Raw genomic sequence first — 17,143 nt, 5'->3', positions numbered from 1 at the left:
GATGCTGGAACAAACCAGGGCTTGTGAAATGTGAGTAATATAGCTGGGAGGAAACATATTTCAATTAGCATAACTCTTCAAAATAATGTTATGTATTGTTACAGATCATAGTCCCTATCTGTCTTAGTTATGACATATTAGCAGTCTGATAGAGAAATCTGTCCCTCGGATGCCTATCAGCTGACACTGTAGGACAGAGGAAACCAACATCTCCCGTTGAACCTCAGAATCCCTTTGGGTTGTTATGCCAAGAGCAGCTATTGGGCCACTGCTACTGGGAGGGAGAGTGGACTGGAAGAGAGAAACCCAGAGCCATATCAGTGGGGGTGATGTCTAAACAGACTCAGAAGGAGGAGTAGTGAAGGAGTACATGGAGCAAAATGCAAAGGCTGGGGGATCAAGTTCTATCCTTCCTCTTGAGAGCTGGCCTGCGCTCATCAGTCAGTTTGGTGTTTATCTGAACTGGCCCAGAGACGGCCTGTGATTCTACCTAATCGATTCACGTGGGTCAAGTGTTCCTCTGCATGCATTCCACACCACGTTCACGGAGCCACACTATGCTGGATTTAGGATTCACAGATCTTCATCCTCCACTCTGCAAGCTGGACTGACCCTCAAAGACAAAACAATACAGACTTGTTGAGTTTGATGATACCGATATTAACTTTGGATAAATATCAGATTTGGACAAAGCTTGAATATCCTTGCAGAGGGTTATTTTTTGTTAAACTGTTGATAGATTTTTTTAAATTAAGGTGTACTCTTACTCAAACCAAACTCTACATGTTACCAGTGAGATCTTATATTTGTTAATAATGGCTATATGCACAATATTTCCCAAACGGCATACAAACAGAAAAGGTACATTTACAACAAAAGGATTTTATTGGACCAGCGGCATGTATGTTTGTATAAACACTTAAAATAGAACTAATATCCAAATTACTACAACATTTTGTACATAAAAACAAAGGGAAAATCTGCAATGTATAAAAATGTTCAAGTAAAAAAGTAAATATTAAAACAATAGCAAGACTGATGCAAAGTCCTTCATTTGCCAGGCACTTACACATTTTTTTTTTCTCCAGGAGAACCTTAATTCCATATGTTTTGGATCAATAAATGACAAATGAACTATTCCACATAAAACAATTATATCAAAGAAGCTTAGTACCTTTCTATACAGTGAAAACATACAAAACAGGACCTTGAAAATAAGTTAACAGGTCTCCAAAACAATCCTTCTAGAATACAAAAAGGTATAGTTGTGATCAGTGCATGTTGTAAACATGAATACAAACCACTAAAGAAAGGTTTCTCCCATTCTGATTGGAAAAGCTCAGGTCGCGATAGGATTGGATGAATGATGGGCAAATGGAGCAGTAACATTCAGACATCTTTGATAGGAGTACAAAACTGTCCATGACAGGATGGCCTATAGCTAGCCTACAATGCTACAGCTCAGATGATCTGTTACCTTTACTCAAATAGCATGTTGAAGCTAATTCATATACTGTCATGACTATACTTTAAATAAACCAAAGATGTACCTTCAAGGCAAGGAAAACTAGTGTTGTGAGCGTTGATTCCATCCACACTCCAGCTAAATGCCACACAAGTGTAATAATGCCACCGCTGGCCCTTCACCTTGTTCTGATCATATCTAACAGGGTGAGACACATTCGATTTTTACACCTGAAGAGGTTGTACCTTAATGTCCCGTTTGGCTCTGGGCAGAAAATGTCCCTTCTGTCTTGTCCATTCACAAACATGAGCAACAGAAAAGATCCAATTGGGGTGAAAACCGTGCCAACATTAACTGTCATTAGTTTCTAGATTAAATGTTATAGACACCATTTGACCTAAGGCACAATATAAGTCCTCATTGTAAAAAATTGTCATTTTAATCCATAGAGACGTGAAGGAGAAGCTCGTCGGATGTTGATCTCTTCTCGGCTGGGTCCTCATTTGGGACCAAAGTTCCTTGTTGTTAAGAGACTCTTTCTGCTCTTGCAGACGCTAACTACAGAGGCCAACAAGGCAGAGTAGGATAGTCCTGGAGTGCGACACACACAAATTCAAAAAGGCCAAAACATGCATGCTCACGCACACACGCCAACACCTCTATTCGTCCTTCACATACACACTGATCCACCGGTTGTGTGTGTATGGACTTAATCACATTTGTACACAACTGCTCTCACACACACACACACACACACACACACTTGTCACCTCCCCCCATTCCTAACACATTCATACCCTCACACACAGTGCACCTGGGCCGTGTGTGTGTTACACCTTGCTCTCGGAGGGCAGTTCGCTGAGGGCAGAGACGATGTCGCTAAAGCAGGAGCGGTCCTTGGGGCTGGGGGCCCAACAGCGAGTCATCAGCTTGTACACCCGGGAAGGACAGCCCTGGGGCAGGGGCAGCTTCCCCCGGCCCTCTCTCAACTCTGGTAGAGGGGAAGATGTGAGAGAACAACACACATGGGGTGAGAGCGAGCAAGATGCAGGGAAAGAGGTGAAAGAGGGATAGAGAAATAAGGACAGAACAGAGCAATATTCCACCACTTTTGAACCTTATATTCATCTCCAGCATTACCGCAATGTAAACATGTGAAAACAGCAGGTATCTATGTTTTATTAAAACAAAAAACAAAATTAAATTGTGTGTGCAACATCCTCTAGTGACATTGGTGACGTCATCTGGTATGCATTGTGTGGTTTTAAACAACTATGAGCAGGCAAAGTAAAGTAACCATTAGGAGGGTGACAGAATGTGTGACACTAGAATAGTGGACTTCTACCCCCATCTGGGGTGAAGTAGCATCCTTCAATAACACTTCAAGCTCCAGTTCGACTGGCCTCACCTTCGAGGACCTTGTCGTGGTCGAGCGCAGCGTGCGGCAGCTCGCCCAGGCTAAACACTTCCCACATGAGCACGCCGAAGGACCACACGTCCGTCTTGGTGGAGTAGTCGTCCTCGAACACGGCCTCGCTTGGCAGCCAACGCAGAGGGATCCACGCCTGCCGGTAGTGATAGTACTCACTGGAGGCGGAGAGAGGACACACAGGTCAGCACCAGGACTAAGGTAACCTCCACTTTGGGTGTTGTTTGGTAGTCTGGCCACTGGGTGTCGCCACAATTTAATCTGTCAATTCATCAAATCAAACAAATGTTATTGGTCACATTAACATGGTTAGCAGATGTTAATGCGAGTGTAGCAAAATGCTTGTGCTTCTAGTTCCGACCATGCAGTAAAATGTTAGTGATGTCTGATGGCCTTGAGATATAAACTGTTTTTTTTTGTCTCGGTCCCAGCTTTGATGCACCTGTACTGCCCTTGCCTTCTGGATGATAACTTTCCACCTTCTCCACTACTGTGCCGTTGATGTGGATAAGGGGTGCTCCTCCCTCTGCTGTTTCTTGAAGTAAACGATCATCAACTTTGTTTTTGTTTGACGTTGAGTGTGACACCACACTCCGAGGGCCCTCACCTCCTCCCTGTAGGCCGTCTCGTCGTTGTTGGTAATCAAGCCTACCACTGTAGTGTCGTCTGCAAACTTGATGATTGAGTTGGAGGCGTGCATGGCCACGCAGTCGTGGGTGAACAGGGAGTACAGGAGAGGGCTGAGAATGCACCCTTGTGCAGCCCCAGTGTTGAGGATCAGCGGGGTGGAGATATTTTCCTACCCTCACCACCTGGGGGTGGCCCGTCAGGAACTCCAGTACCCAGTTGGGTGGGTCTCAAGCTTAATGAAGAGTTTGGAGGGTACTATGGTGTTAAATGTTGAGCTGTAGACGATGAACAGCATTCTTACATAGGTATTCCTCTTGTCCAGATGGGTTAGGGGAGTGTGCAGTGTGATTGCAATTGCGTCGTCTTTGAACCTTTTGGGGCGATAAGCAAATTGGAGTGGCTTCTTTGCTGCCCTTCTTGACACCAGGTAGGGTGGAGGTGATCTGATCCTTGACTAGTCTCTCAAAGTACTTCATGATGATGGAAGTGAGTGCTACGGGGTGATAGTCGTTTAGCTCAGTTACCTTAGCTTTCTTGGGAACAGGAACAATGGTGGCCCTCTTGAAGCATGTGGGAACAGCAGACTGGGATAGGGATTGATTGAATATGTTCGTAAACATACCAGCCAGCTGGTCTGCGTATGCTCGGAGGACACGGCTAGGGATGCCGTCTGGGCCGGCAGCCTTGCGAGGGTTAACACGTTTAAATGTTTTACTCACGTTGGCTGCGGTGAAAGAGAGCCCGCAGGTTTTGGAAGCGGGCCGTGTCGGCGGCACTGTATTGTCCTCAAAGCGAGCAAAAAAAAATGTTTAGTCTGTCTGGGAGCATGGACATAGGGGTCCGGGGCCGGTTTTCTTTTTTAGTCTGTGACTGACTGTACAGTTGTGAGAATGACACAAATATTAATTTTCAAAGTCTGCTGCCTCAGTTTGTTTGATGGCAATTTGCCTATACTCCAGAATGTTATGAAGAGCGATCAGATGAATTGCAATTAATAGCAAAGGCCCTCTTTCCCATGCAACTGAACTGAATCACAAAAATACATTTCCACTGCATTTCAGTCCTGCCACAAAAGGACCAGCTGACATCCTGTCAGTGATTGTTGACGAGGACAAGGCTGGAGATCACCGTCATGCTGATTAAGTTCGAATAACAGACTGGAAGCTTTAAAAGGAGGGTGGTGCTTGGAATCATTGTTCTTCCTCTGTCAACCATGGTTACCTGCAAGGAAACACGTGCCGTCGTCATTGCTTTGCACAAAAAAGGCTTCACAGGCAAGGATATTCCTGCCAGTAAGATTGCACCTAAATCAACCATTTATCAGATCATCAAGAACTTCAAGGAGAGCGGTTCAATTGTTGTGAAGAAGCCTTCAGGGCGCCCAAGAAAGTCCAGCAAGCGCCAGGACCGTCTTCTAAAGTTGATTCAGCTGCGTGATCGGGGCACCACCAGTACAGAGCTTGCTCAGGAATGGCAGCAGGCAGGTGTGAGTGCATCTGCACGCACAGTGAGGCAAAGACTTTTGGCGGATGGCCTGGTGTCAAGAAGGGCAGCAAAGAAGCCACTCCCCTCCAGGAAAAACATCAGGGACATACTGATATTCTGCAAAAGGTACAGAGATTGGACTGCTGAGGACTGGGGTAAAGTTATTTTCTCTGATGAATCCCCTTTCCGATTGTTTCGGGCATCCGGAAAAAAGCTTGTCTGGAGAAGACAAGGTGAGCGCTACCATCAGTCCTGTGTCATGCCAACAGTAAAGCATCCTGAGACCATTCATGTATGGGGTTGCTTCTCAGCCAAGGGAGTGGGCTCACTCACAATTTTGCCTATGGACACAACCATGAAAAAAGAATGGTACCAACACATCCTCCGAGAGCAACTTCTCCCAACCATCCAGAAACAGTTTGGTGACGAACAATGCCTTTTCCAGCATGATGGAGCACCTTGCCATAAGGCAAAAGTGATAACTAAGTGGCTCGGGGAACAAAACATAAATATTTTGAGTCTATGGCCAGGAAACTCCCCAGACCCCATAATCCCATTGAGAATTTGTGGTCAATCCTCAAGAGGCGGATGGACAAACAAAAACCCACAAATTCTGACAAACTCCAAGCATTGAATAGGCTGCCATCAGTCAGGATGTGGCCCAAAGGTTAATTGACAGCATGCCAGGGCGGATTGCAGGGTTCTTGAAAAAGAAGGGTCAACACAGCAAATATTGACTCTTTGCATCAACTTCATGTAATTGTCAATAAAAGCCTTTGACACTTACGAAATGCTTGTAATTATACTTCAGTATTCCGTAGTGACATTGACAAAAATATCTAGACACTGAAGCAGCAAACTTTGTGAAAATTAATATTTGTGTCATTCTCAAAACTTTTGGCCACAACTGTAGACCCTGCCACATACCTCTCGTGTCTGAGCCGTTGAATTGCGACTCTACTTTGCCTCTATACTGACGCTTAGCTTGTTTGATTGCCTTGCGGAGGGAATAGCTACACTGTTTGAATTCGGTCATGTTTCCGGTCGCCTTGTCCTGATTAAAAGCAGTGGTTCGCGCTTTCAGTTTCACGCGAATGCTGCCATCAATCCACGGTTTCTGGTTGGGGAAGGTTTTAATAATCACAGATGCACTTGCTAATAAACTCGCTCACCGAATCAGCGTATACATCAATGTTGTTGTTCAACGCTATCCGGAACATATCCCAGTCCACGTGATCAAAGCAATTTTGAAGAGTGGAATCAAATTGGTCGGATCAGCATTGAACAGACCTGAGCGTTTCCTGTTCTAGTTTCTGCCTACAGGCTGGGAGCAACAAAATGGAGTCGTGGTCAGATTTGCCGAAAGGAGGGCGAGCTTTGTAGTAACAATGATCCAGAGTTTTGCCGGCCCGGGTCACGCATTTGATATGCTGATCAAATTTAGGGAGCCTTGTTTTCAGATTAGTCTTGTTAAAATCCCCAGCTACAATAAATGCAGTCTCAGGATGTGGTTTCTAGTTTTCCATAGAGTCCAATAAAGTTTTTTCAGGGCCATCGAGGTGTCTGCTCACGACTGTGATTATAATCAAAGAGAATTCTCTTGGTAGATAATGCAGTCCACATTTGATTGTAAGGAATTCTACGTCAGATGAACAAAAGGATTGGAGTTCCTGTATGTTGTTATGATCACACCACGACTCGTTAATCATAAGGCATACACCCTCACCCTTCTTACCAGAGATGTTTGTTTCTGTCGGTGCGATGCGTGAACAAACCAGGTGGCTGTACCGACTCTGATAACGTATCCTGAGGGAACCATGTTTCCGTGAAACAGAGAATGTTACAATCTCTGATGTCTCTTTGGAAGGCAACCCTTGCTTGGATTTCGTCTACCTTGTTGTCAAGAGACTGGACATTGGCAAGTAGTATACTCGGGAGCAGTGGGCCCGTCTACGGAGCCTGGCCAGAAGACCGCACCGTCTGCCCCTTCTGCGGCGCCGTGGTTTTGGGTCACCTGCTGGGATCCGATCCATTGTCCTGGGTGGTGGACCAAACAGAGGATCCGCTTCGGGAAAGTTGTATTCCTGGTCATAATGTTGGTAAGTTGACATTGCTCTTATATCCAATAGTTTCTCCCGGCTGTATGTAATAAGACTTAAGCTTTCCTACTAGCTACTGCCCTCATTCAATGCCATTTTGACTATGCTAGTACTACTGGTTTGGGGGCTTATCTAAACTTATGAAGGGGAAGCTCCAGATAGCCCAGAATGAGCTGATCAGGGTAGTACTGAAGGTGAGTCCACGTACTCACATAGGCAGGAGCTGCTTTCAGGAACTAAACTGGCTGCCTGTTGAGGCTGGGGTGTCCCAGATTAGACTAGGTTTGGTTTACAGGAGTATTTATGGTCCTGAGCCCAGATATCGAAGTGATTACTTTCCTTGTGTTAGGGATGCACACAATCACAGCACCAGATCAGGTGTTGCTGATGTGTGCTTATACAGGTTCAGGAGTAATGCTGGGAAAGGTACGTTCTTGTATACTGGAGCCTCAGAATGGAATGAGATGCCTCTGCACATAAAAACATCGTCCTCTCTGGACAGCTTTAAAAATAAGTTTGATGTCTTCTGTGCCCATATGAATAACCCCTATAATGTAACTGGAATGATGAGATTGATGTTCTTCTTCTTCTATGTTTTTTTATTTATTATTTCACTGTCATACTGTGTTCGATCTTGTCTAGCTATCTTGCCTCAAAAGGACCACAATGGAAATAATTCCCAGACTTTATTGTGCGTTATCCTCAATGTTGTGCATGTATGGATTTTTCAAGTTTTGTGTGTGCTTTTAAATTTAAAAAATGGTTGAATTAATAAACTCAGTGTAAGAAATACATTAAAAAAAATAAAAAAATACTGCATTGTTTCCTAAGAGCGCGGTGGCCATCTCTGTTGGTGCCTTTTTCACTATACTTATCACAGGTCTCTTTAAATGGAGACTTTGGGAAATCTAAATTATCGATACAATTATGCTGTGACTGGATACATTGAAATTAATAAAAACCATAAGTATGGTTTTCAACCGCAAGGGATCTTTCCTGGTTAAATCAAGATTTAATCTTACTCGTTGTAGACATCTTTGCTGAGCCCCAGTGCAGACACCTTGACCTGTCTCTTGGCGCTGATCAGACAGTTGCGGGTGGCTAGGTCCTTGTGGACGAAGCGCTGATTGGATAGATGCTCCATCCCCCGGGCAACCTGCAGACACACCCCCACCTGAGGGAATGAGAGAGTGGGACATACGGAGCATTAAATCACTGTGTTTTCAAGCATATATGTGCCTTCAAGTGAGTGAGTTAGTGCATGTGTTTTAAGCATTTGAATGGCTTTTTTAAAATGACATCTTCTGATTAATCTGTTTCTCCTTCGGAGTGGTCCAACAGACAGTGAAAGCCAGTGGCATGATGCAACAGGAGAGCCTTACTATAAGATGCTCATTTATGCCTTCTTGTGTGTGTAAACTGACCTTCTGCTTGGTACTGAGGTGATGGGACTTGGGTTTCTCCTCGTTCTTGGACATCTTGAGGTATTGCTTCAGGTCCCCCTAGGAACATATACACAGGTCTGGGGTGGATGCTAAATCATGGGTGTTTTTTTTATTTTTTTAAGTACACCCGCACTCGTTTTTCAATGCACTAGGGTCAGTGTGTTCGTACGTAGCTCATATTTTAAATAGTCTTTATTTTATCAAGGCATTTAACCTTAATACCCATGTATTTCAATGATGCAATTGACTGCCATGTAGGATACATAAATAAAGTATGTGTGTGTAGGGAGTAGGGTGAAGTTATGTTGCCCAAAGACACTGATCTTGGGTCAGTTTAGCATTTCCCCCACTAATGGTTAAGGTTTGGGGAGGGGAAGCTGACCCTAGATCTGTACCTAGGGGAAACTTCACCCTGGAGCGTAAAGCAGGTAGCTCCCTCCTTACCAATTCAGCATACTCCAGTATGAGGTAGTGAGGCTCGGCTTCTCTACACATGCCCAGTAGGCACACAAGGTTGGGGTGGCCCAGCTTGCCGAACATCTCAACCTCGCGGCGGAACTCCAGGTGCAGAGTCTCATCCCGCGTCTGCAGACTCTTCACCAGCACCACCGTCTCCTCCTCATCCTCACTGCCTCTTCCTCCTGCTGACATGATGCCCTTGGCTTTGGCCAGGAACACCTCGCCAAACTCACCTTTCCCTGTGTAGGAGAGGGGAATCAATATCATTTTATATAGCTTTTATTTATACAGGTCAACAAAGAACAAATTCTTATTTCAAATGACGACGTCTGTGTGCACATGCATGCGTTGCTCTATACCCAGAGTGGTGATGGTGGTCAGGTTGGCGCGGGGGTAGTGCCCTTTGTCGTGGCTGCTGTGGCGCTTGTTGCTGGAGCTACTGGCCGTGGTGCCCATGTTGGTCAGTGCCACCTCCTCCTGGATCTCAGCGGTGGCCTGTCCGTTGGTCTGCACCGTGCCCCCTGTAGTGCCAGGACAAAATGGCATCCTTCAATACTGGTAACTAAACATGACTGCTTGTACATACTCCATCGTCCTTTTCTTATTTCTAGGTACAGAAATGTTAAAGAAATATAGCCATGGAAATGAAATTAATCACTTGAAACAGTTCCGTTTTAGAGCTTCAAGAGGATGTGTTTATTTTAATTAGCCATTTATTGATATCGTATTTTTTTAAATGCCGACACCAATATTGACTTTACATATTGGTGCATGTCACAACTAGGGTGTTGTACTGCATACTTGTAATGTTTTCAATACATTTCACACTACCAGGAAAACCAGACACTTGAATTCAACTGAATGGAATCGACTGCGAACGCTGACCGTTGAGGTGCTCTGTCTCGGCCTCCTCTCCCTCGGGGCCCTTTAGTCTCTTGGCGTTGCGTCTCTTCTTGCAGTAGAACATCAGGCCCAGGACGATGATGATGTAGGCCACGGCGGCGCCCACCGATAGGCCGATTGTCTGGATCATCTTGTATGGCGCCTTTTCGTCATCCTCCAACGAGTGGTGCACAGGCTTCTCTGTTGACACACACACACACAGACACAAAAGAGTCCGGTGACGTGATGTGCTTCTCTATTGAATTAAAAAGTATTCTATTGGAGTCTACTGAATCACCATCTCAACCTCAGATGTCAAGTGGACATCTCAAGATGACACCTCTCAATTACATTCTTTCTAAATGAGACATTGCTACTATCATTACACATTCAAGTGCCAAAATAAGTATTTACAGTTTGGGGGACTGCTTTATTTCCTCCACCTACCACAACCATTAAAATACTTTAGACAGCTGCGGCAGGTACACAAAGTTTACTTCTTATTTTTCCCCCTGGTGTCTTACCTACGACATAGAGCTCTGCCGATGTGTGGCCGATATTGCAGCTGTTGCCAGCGATGCATGTGTAGCTTCCCGTGTCTTCCACACTCACGTCGTGGATGACCAGAGAACCGTTGGGCATCTTCTGAAACCTGGAGAGCCAACAGCACAGGAGTGAGGCCGTGGCTGCATTTTATTATTTTCCCTCGTTTACACCCATTCACAGCTGATCCATTTCTTTTCCAGTTTCTAACCCTTTTCCCCCTGCCTTAACCCTTTTAATATCAGAGGGGTCTCGAGGTATAAGCAGTGTAGTAAAAGCACTTCCACCATACTGCATTTGCCTTATTGTATTTACCAGACAATGAAGGGTTAGGCCTAAGGGAAGGGAATTCGGACTGGCTGATAGCAATATGGCAAAGGCTAGATAGACATCTTCCCTACCATGATAAAAAAAATATATCAAAACACACTATCCAAACATGCGGTTTAGCACGGTGTTCAGAACGAAAAACCCACAAATGAGAAACCAAATACGACAAAAATGACTTTGGGCCTTAACAAAACACAGTTGTGGTTCTCTACCTGCTCTTGCGAGGCTCCAGGAACTTGTCTTTCTTTTTCCACTGGATAAAGGGCTGGGGGTCGCCGGTGGCCTGGCAGTGCAGAATGGCTGTGTGGCCCTGGTAAACAGTGGTGTGCTCCGGCTCCATATTAAATGTTATATACACTGGGAGAGAGAGAGAAGGAAATAAAGAAATAGTGGAAGTGTTGGTTAAGATGGATTTAGTTGTGTTGAAGTCTAGAGACAGCTTTAGTGATGGCATTAGCACTGTTTAAATCAGATAACGTAGTTCTGCCATCTTGAGTACTGCCGTTTTTGTTTCTAAACCTAATCCTGGAACTTAATCAATTACGGTCACGGGTTGGCTGGAGCATACACATTTTTCACAGGTAGAAATCAATCTCTAGTTAAAAAGTAGAGGACGACAACCGTTGGATCCTTGGTCTGTGTGGTGTCTGGTTGTATAGGTGGCAGGATGTGGTGTGTCGGTGACCTGCATTGGTGTGGTTGGCATTAGTGCCACTAGTGTTAGTGAAGGGATACCTGCTACGGTGAGCTGCACAGCGGCTGTGATCTGGCCCTGCAGGCTGTTGGAAGCCAGGCAGGTGTAGTTGCCCGCATCGTCCCTCGTCACCAGTGCGAAGTGGAGCACGCCGCCGGTCTGTACTACATGCTCTGGCAGCTCACTGCCATCTGCAAGGGGGGAATATTAGAGATTCAGATTCAGATTTAGAGCACAGCTCACACATTAGATAGACTAAAACTATTTAGAAACCACAGCATGAAACAAACAGTGTAACAGTTGAGAGAGCAGTCCAACATCAACCCCCTAGCCCAGGCTAATGAAATTCCATTCCTGGAGGGTCGAATACTCTTCTGGATTTTATTCTAACCTTCATGTGTCGGAGACACATGTAGAAACAAAAAAAAGTGTTTAAACCCTCTAGCACCTCGATTGAATAGCCCCTTGACCCTACCCCTAAACACATACATCTACAATTAAACAAGGGTGTAAAAAAAAAATGCCAGAAAATCTGACTATGCCAATAAGCTAGGAAGTTATTACACCATATTGCTTACACCCATGTTATCCTTTGAGATCAACTAGAAGCATCTAGGTACAAGGGGTAGGGGCTAAGAGTAGATTTTGGATTGGATTGAGCAACATTGTACATGTGTGTGTCTGAGTCCTAAGGCAGGCAAGGAGGTCTGAACACCCACCTGCTTTGGTCCACTGGATGGTGGGGATCTCGCGGCCTTTGGCGGAGCACTGCACAGTGCCCTCCTTGTCCAACTCCAGACACTGGGAGGGCTGGGGGGTGGGGGTGAACTTCAGCTTCTCTGCAGGGAGGAGACAACCGTGTTGGTGACAGAACGTGGAGTAGAGAGACACAAGCATACACATCTCCAAGCACACACACACACACACACACACACACACACACACACACACGGTTTCCGTAAGGAAAATTAGGCACTGGCCAAATGACCAGGAAGAATACAGTTCAGACATTTGATACATTTACCGGTCATCCATATGCATTGGACGCATAACCCATTAGGTCTTCCACCCACGCAGCCAGCGTCATCAATAAATTAGCGATATTGGCCAAAAGGAACACTTCGATGTCCTTAAAAAGCGTAGAACTAATGACAAAATACTATTTATTCCTTGTGTTTCGATGTGTAGCATACGCAAAACTGAATTTCTTTATACTTGCCAGAAAGGCGACTGTCTGCTGTACAGATATAGCCGTTCAGAAGGGGGATAATTTGTTAATTTTCTAACAGATTAGCGTTTATTGTAGTAGTCTGGTAGGCCTAAAATATTCTTCCTCACCTCCTATGTCGAAGTCAGTTGGAGCGCCGGTGCGCACTACCTTCATATTATAGGCCTGCAGTATAATAGGCTACACAACACCAAACCTTCACAAACTAAACTTTATTAGGGTAATATCAAAAAGAAAATGGCTCAACAGAATGAAACAAAACACTTGTCCATAAAGTTTTGAACCGGCTATATTGTAGCAATTAACAAGGCAGGCTAATGCCTACCGTACCCAACAAATGCAAGCAATAGGCTAATGATACAGAGCACACCATTGAAAAAAAGACAGATCAAAATTTAATTTAGCCAACAAAAAGGTCTCAACAGAATGAAATGAAACCTGTTTTGCATATTTAAAGAACTGGTTTAGATTAATAAATAGGCCTACAATAAATAAATATTTCAAAATTGCATCCTACCTGAATATCAAGTTGCAGCCTGCATTTGGCCATGCCAACATTCATCTCATCTTTGTCCGCTACAATATCAGAACTTGTGCATACAGGGGACATACCCCTTGTAGCAGGGATCCAGACTACCATTTTCCCTACGTTTTTTTCAGTTGGTGGCACCAACCCATGATTTAGTCACACCAAAAATGTTCACAGCATCATGCAATATATTTAAAATAAAAAAATGTAGGCCTATCATGTTATAAAGTAATTCAGTGCTTAATTAAAAAGTTTTTCATCTTTTCATGCGATTCAAAATATTTATGTCCAACCACTCCAGTGTTTGTCATGCATTTTGGGTAGAAAATTATACTATTGTTGTTATATTTTACTGTTAATATTTGATCATTTTTGGGGGTTCAAAAGAGATGACTTTGCCTGCATCTTTATGTGATCTAATATCAGACTAATTTATTTGGGGTCAATTCACCACCTGAGTAAGTGGAAACTCAAAACACATGCTAGTAGCCATGTATCAAATCTAACAGTACAAATCTAACAGTACATTTAATGTCCCCAAAAAACATTGCAGTTGTACTGGCAGTTGTACTGGCAGTCTACTGCCCAATGAGGCCTATGCACTCACAATGGCCAATGAGCAGCTCATATCTCACAGCCATATCAAATATCTTATTTGTAAAAGAGTTGCTATTGAACTCAAAATTAAAAGTTTAGAAATAAAAAGTATATCTACAGAAAGCTGAGAACATCCTCTCTCCATCTGTGACAACAGGATAGCGGTGTTTTTAAAATGTTATACAATCAGAACACTTCATTCTCCTGGAGCATTTTTTCCCCCGGGAAAGGAACGAGTGGCTCGCTCGACACGGCAGCGGGCTCCAGCGAAACCAGTACAGGGGCAGGAAAGCAGACACTTTCATTACAGGAATCATGATGATAATGCACTTTACTGTTTGGAGTGAGGTAAATGAATGTGCAGCTCGCACCGATGCGACCAATAGATTTTTTAAAACTCGCACAGCCAAGTCAAAGGTCCGCAATATGCGACTAAATGCTTGCAGTCTGGAGCCTTCTAACTTTCATTTCACTTCAATGAAAAAGGCCCAAATCTTCATAATCAACAGTAGCCTGAGCCAAGGCTCCTCTCTCTCTCTCCTCAGCAGGGCAGCCCCAGGCACTTTGGCCGGCTCCAATTTTATTTAGCAGCATTTCATTTAATTTGAAATTGGCCAAAAGCTAGCAATTACCACCCGATACACACATTATTAACATGGCACTCCCACACACAAAGTTCTTTCTCTCGCTCACATACATACAAACAGGGCACACCACAAACACATTATGGCACTACCACACACTTGCATGCTGTCTCTCTCTCTTACAAACTCACACCTACGCATGTGCGCGCAGACACACACACACACACACTCACCAAGAACGAAGACCCTGGCCCGGCCCTCCACCCTCCCAGCCTCCGTCTGGCTCCGACACATGTACAGGTGGTTATCGTACACCTCCACGCTGTTGATCCTCAGGGTCCCGTTGGGGTACAGCTTAAAGCGAATGTCCTACAGTCAAAAGATAACAATGGGTTAACGATAGGTTTCATAGAAATGAAAGTTACAGATTGCACCTTTATGTATATTTATAGTTCTGGGCATAAAAAAGTTCATCTGTATTGCAGCACAGCTTCATATTTCATGTAAATGCACCGGCAGGGGCATATTTGAGAAATGCATTTCATTACATGGATTATCGTTTGATGATTCTTAATGAACTTGACACTGCAAGAGAATATCACATTCACAATGTCCAGAACCGTGTGTAAATATAAGTATATACACTCAGTGTACCAAACATAACACATTGAGCTGCACCCCCGTTTCCCTCAGAACAGGTTCAATTCATCGGGGCATTGACGACAAGGTGCCGGAAGCGTTCCACGGGGAGGCTGGCCCATGTTGACTCCTGTGATTCCCACAGTTGTGTCAAGTTGGCTACATGTCCTTTTAAATATTTTGTCTTAGCCATTTACCCTCTGAATGGAACGCACACAATCTACATCTCAAGGCTTAAAATTACTTACTTAACCGGTCTCTTCCCCTTCATCAACACTGACTTAAGTCAATTTAACAAGTGACTTCAATATAGGATCATAGCTTTCGCCTGGATTTAACTGGTCAATCTATGTCATGGAAAGAGCAGGTGGTCCTAATGTTTAGTACACTCAGCGTGTAGTAGTTCTTAGTGTATATTCCCACTTCTTTTCAGAATGACCAGGACACAGTTCGGACCACAGGACTGACCTCGGCGGTGATGGGGATGAAGTTGCGGTACCAGGTAACCTCGGGATGGGGCGTGGCGCGGGTGTGGCAATGCAGATACCCAGGGAGGCCCTCCTCCAGTTGGCTGTCCTCTGGCTTCGTCACCCACTCCGGAGGGGCTAGGGGATACACACATTTAGCATCTCTTAAAAAGTAGTGTTTACAACCAATACATTTCAGCAGGTGCAGGTCACAACAAATGACACAATCCTGGAGAGCCACAGTCCTTCAGAGTTCTGTCCAACTCCCGCCTCAGCAGTGAAATACCAGAGTCGTGTTCATTAGGGCACACTGTAGAAAAATTTTACACAACGGAAAATAGAACTTAGAGGTTTTTAAGTTTACATACTGCTTCCCTCAATTTTAGACCGTTTTGACCACAAATACCCTTTTCACACCATCTTGCTGACCTGATCCAAACTGTGCTAGCGCCGATATTTTCATTTCACATTGTGCTTTTCATCAAGGTTCCAGGGACAATTGTGGATGTGTAACCAGACCAGCTTGGCTTGGCTCAGTAGTATGAAAAGCCTTTAGGGTCTTGAGGTCTATACTCACTGGCCACGGTGACGGTCAGCTCCTGCCTCCTGGTACCAGCCTTGTTCTGGCCCACGCAGGTATACAGTCCAGAGTCTTCCCCCTGGGTGGGGCTGAAGACCAGCTCCAGTCCGTCCTGGTAGACCCTGCCCTCTGAGGAGACGCGTTCCCCGCCCCGCTCCCACCACACATCGGGCTCCGGGTGGCCGCGAGGGGGGCGGCAGGACACCCTCTCCAGGGAGTTTGCCGAGAAGACCCGGGTCTGGCTGGGGCCCATCTCCTCAATCTCTGTAAGGGGTGGGAGGAAGTATTTGAAGTTATAGTCCATCATGACATCAGTAATAGAAAACAAAAACCATGAATTAAGACTGCAAAACAAATATCTTGTGTCCTAATCATGAAGGCAATGCAGTATACCACTCAACTGCAGAGTAGAACTGTTGACCATGCCATGCAAATCCAACTAAAAATTGTGCTGTTAGCGGGGAATAAACTTAATAAATGGCATTATACTGTGACAGGGTACAGTGAGTTAGACACAAAGTGAAGGTTTCAAACATGTGTCTTGAGACAGTGTATCAAAACTGTGCATGTCTGTGTGTGCTCCCTTACCTGCTAGGTTCACGGTGGCCTCCAGAGTGACAGGGAGTCCGCGGGGCCCTTTGGCTACACATTTGTAGAGCCCAGTGTTTCTGGGCTTCACCTGGGTTATGAGTAGGGAGCCATTGTTCAACATCACCAACCTAGGGAGGAAGAGAAAGAAACATCAAAACAAAAACACTGAACATTTTCTGGAAAGTTGGCCAACTCAGGAAAGAGGACTTGTTTGACATTTTCTGTATATTTTTACATTTTAAAAAGGACTCTTGGAAGAGATACTAATAAACAATTAAACATTAGTGGAATTCACCTCAATGTCGACATGCTTCCAAAACATTCATAAACAACATGCACACACACAGGCTTAGAGTGGATGTTTATAGTAGAAACAGTCATTCACATCTAGGAGACTGTACTTAGCCTTCACGCATCTGGTGTGTGTGTAATACATACATGTCTAACTCACTGAACCATGTCACAGT

The 17,143-nt window shown here is 44.6% G+C and overlaps 1 protein-coding gene across 1 annotated transcript in view; it reads right to left on the bottom strand.

The window, feature by feature from the left end:
* Nucleotides 1–862: 862 nt before the first annotated feature.
* LOC109875524 (inactive tyrosine-protein kinase 7-like) overlaps nucleotides 863–17,143 on the bottom strand; it is a 39,430-nt gene continuing 23,149 nt past the window's right edge. Inside the window, exons 6-20 of the mRNA XM_020467853.2 lie at nucleotides 16,674–16,804; nucleotides 16,083–16,349; nucleotides 15,507–15,643; nucleotides 14,633–14,768; nucleotides 12,181–12,300; nucleotides 11,503–11,652; nucleotides 10,980–11,124; nucleotides 10,419–10,546; nucleotides 9,898–10,095; nucleotides 9,372–9,533; nucleotides 8,998–9,251; nucleotides 8,533–8,610; nucleotides 8,131–8,282; nucleotides 2,874–3,052; nucleotides 863–2,456 (exon numbers count right to left, since the gene is read on the bottom strand). Of these exons, the coding sequence (XP_020323442.1) occupies nucleotides 2,296–2,456; nucleotides 2,874–3,052; nucleotides 8,131–8,282; nucleotides 8,533–8,610; nucleotides 8,998–9,251; nucleotides 9,372–9,533; nucleotides 9,898–10,095; nucleotides 10,419–10,546; nucleotides 10,980–11,124; nucleotides 11,503–11,652; nucleotides 12,181–12,300; nucleotides 14,633–14,768; nucleotides 15,507–15,643; nucleotides 16,083–16,349; nucleotides 16,674–16,804 (2,398 nt within the window). The 3' untranslated portion in view covers nucleotides 863–2,295. The remainder of the gene's footprint in view (nucleotides 2,457–2,873; nucleotides 3,053–8,130; nucleotides 8,283–8,532; nucleotides 8,611–8,997; nucleotides 9,252–9,371; nucleotides 9,534–9,897; nucleotides 10,096–10,418; nucleotides 10,547–10,979; nucleotides 11,125–11,502; nucleotides 11,653–12,180; nucleotides 12,301–14,632; nucleotides 14,769–15,506; nucleotides 15,644–16,082; nucleotides 16,350–16,673; nucleotides 16,805–17,143) is intronic.

The sequence above is a fragment of the Oncorhynchus kisutch genome, linkage group LG20 (genome assembly GCF_002021735.2).
Source record: "Oncorhynchus kisutch isolate 150728-3 linkage group LG20, Okis_V2, whole genome shotgun sequence".
NCBI lineage: Eukaryota > Metazoa > Chordata > Actinopteri > Salmoniformes > Salmonidae > Oncorhynchus > Oncorhynchus kisutch.
The sequence above is the reverse complement of the archived record's forward strand: the minus strand, read 5'-3'. Positions and strand labels throughout refer to the sequence as shown.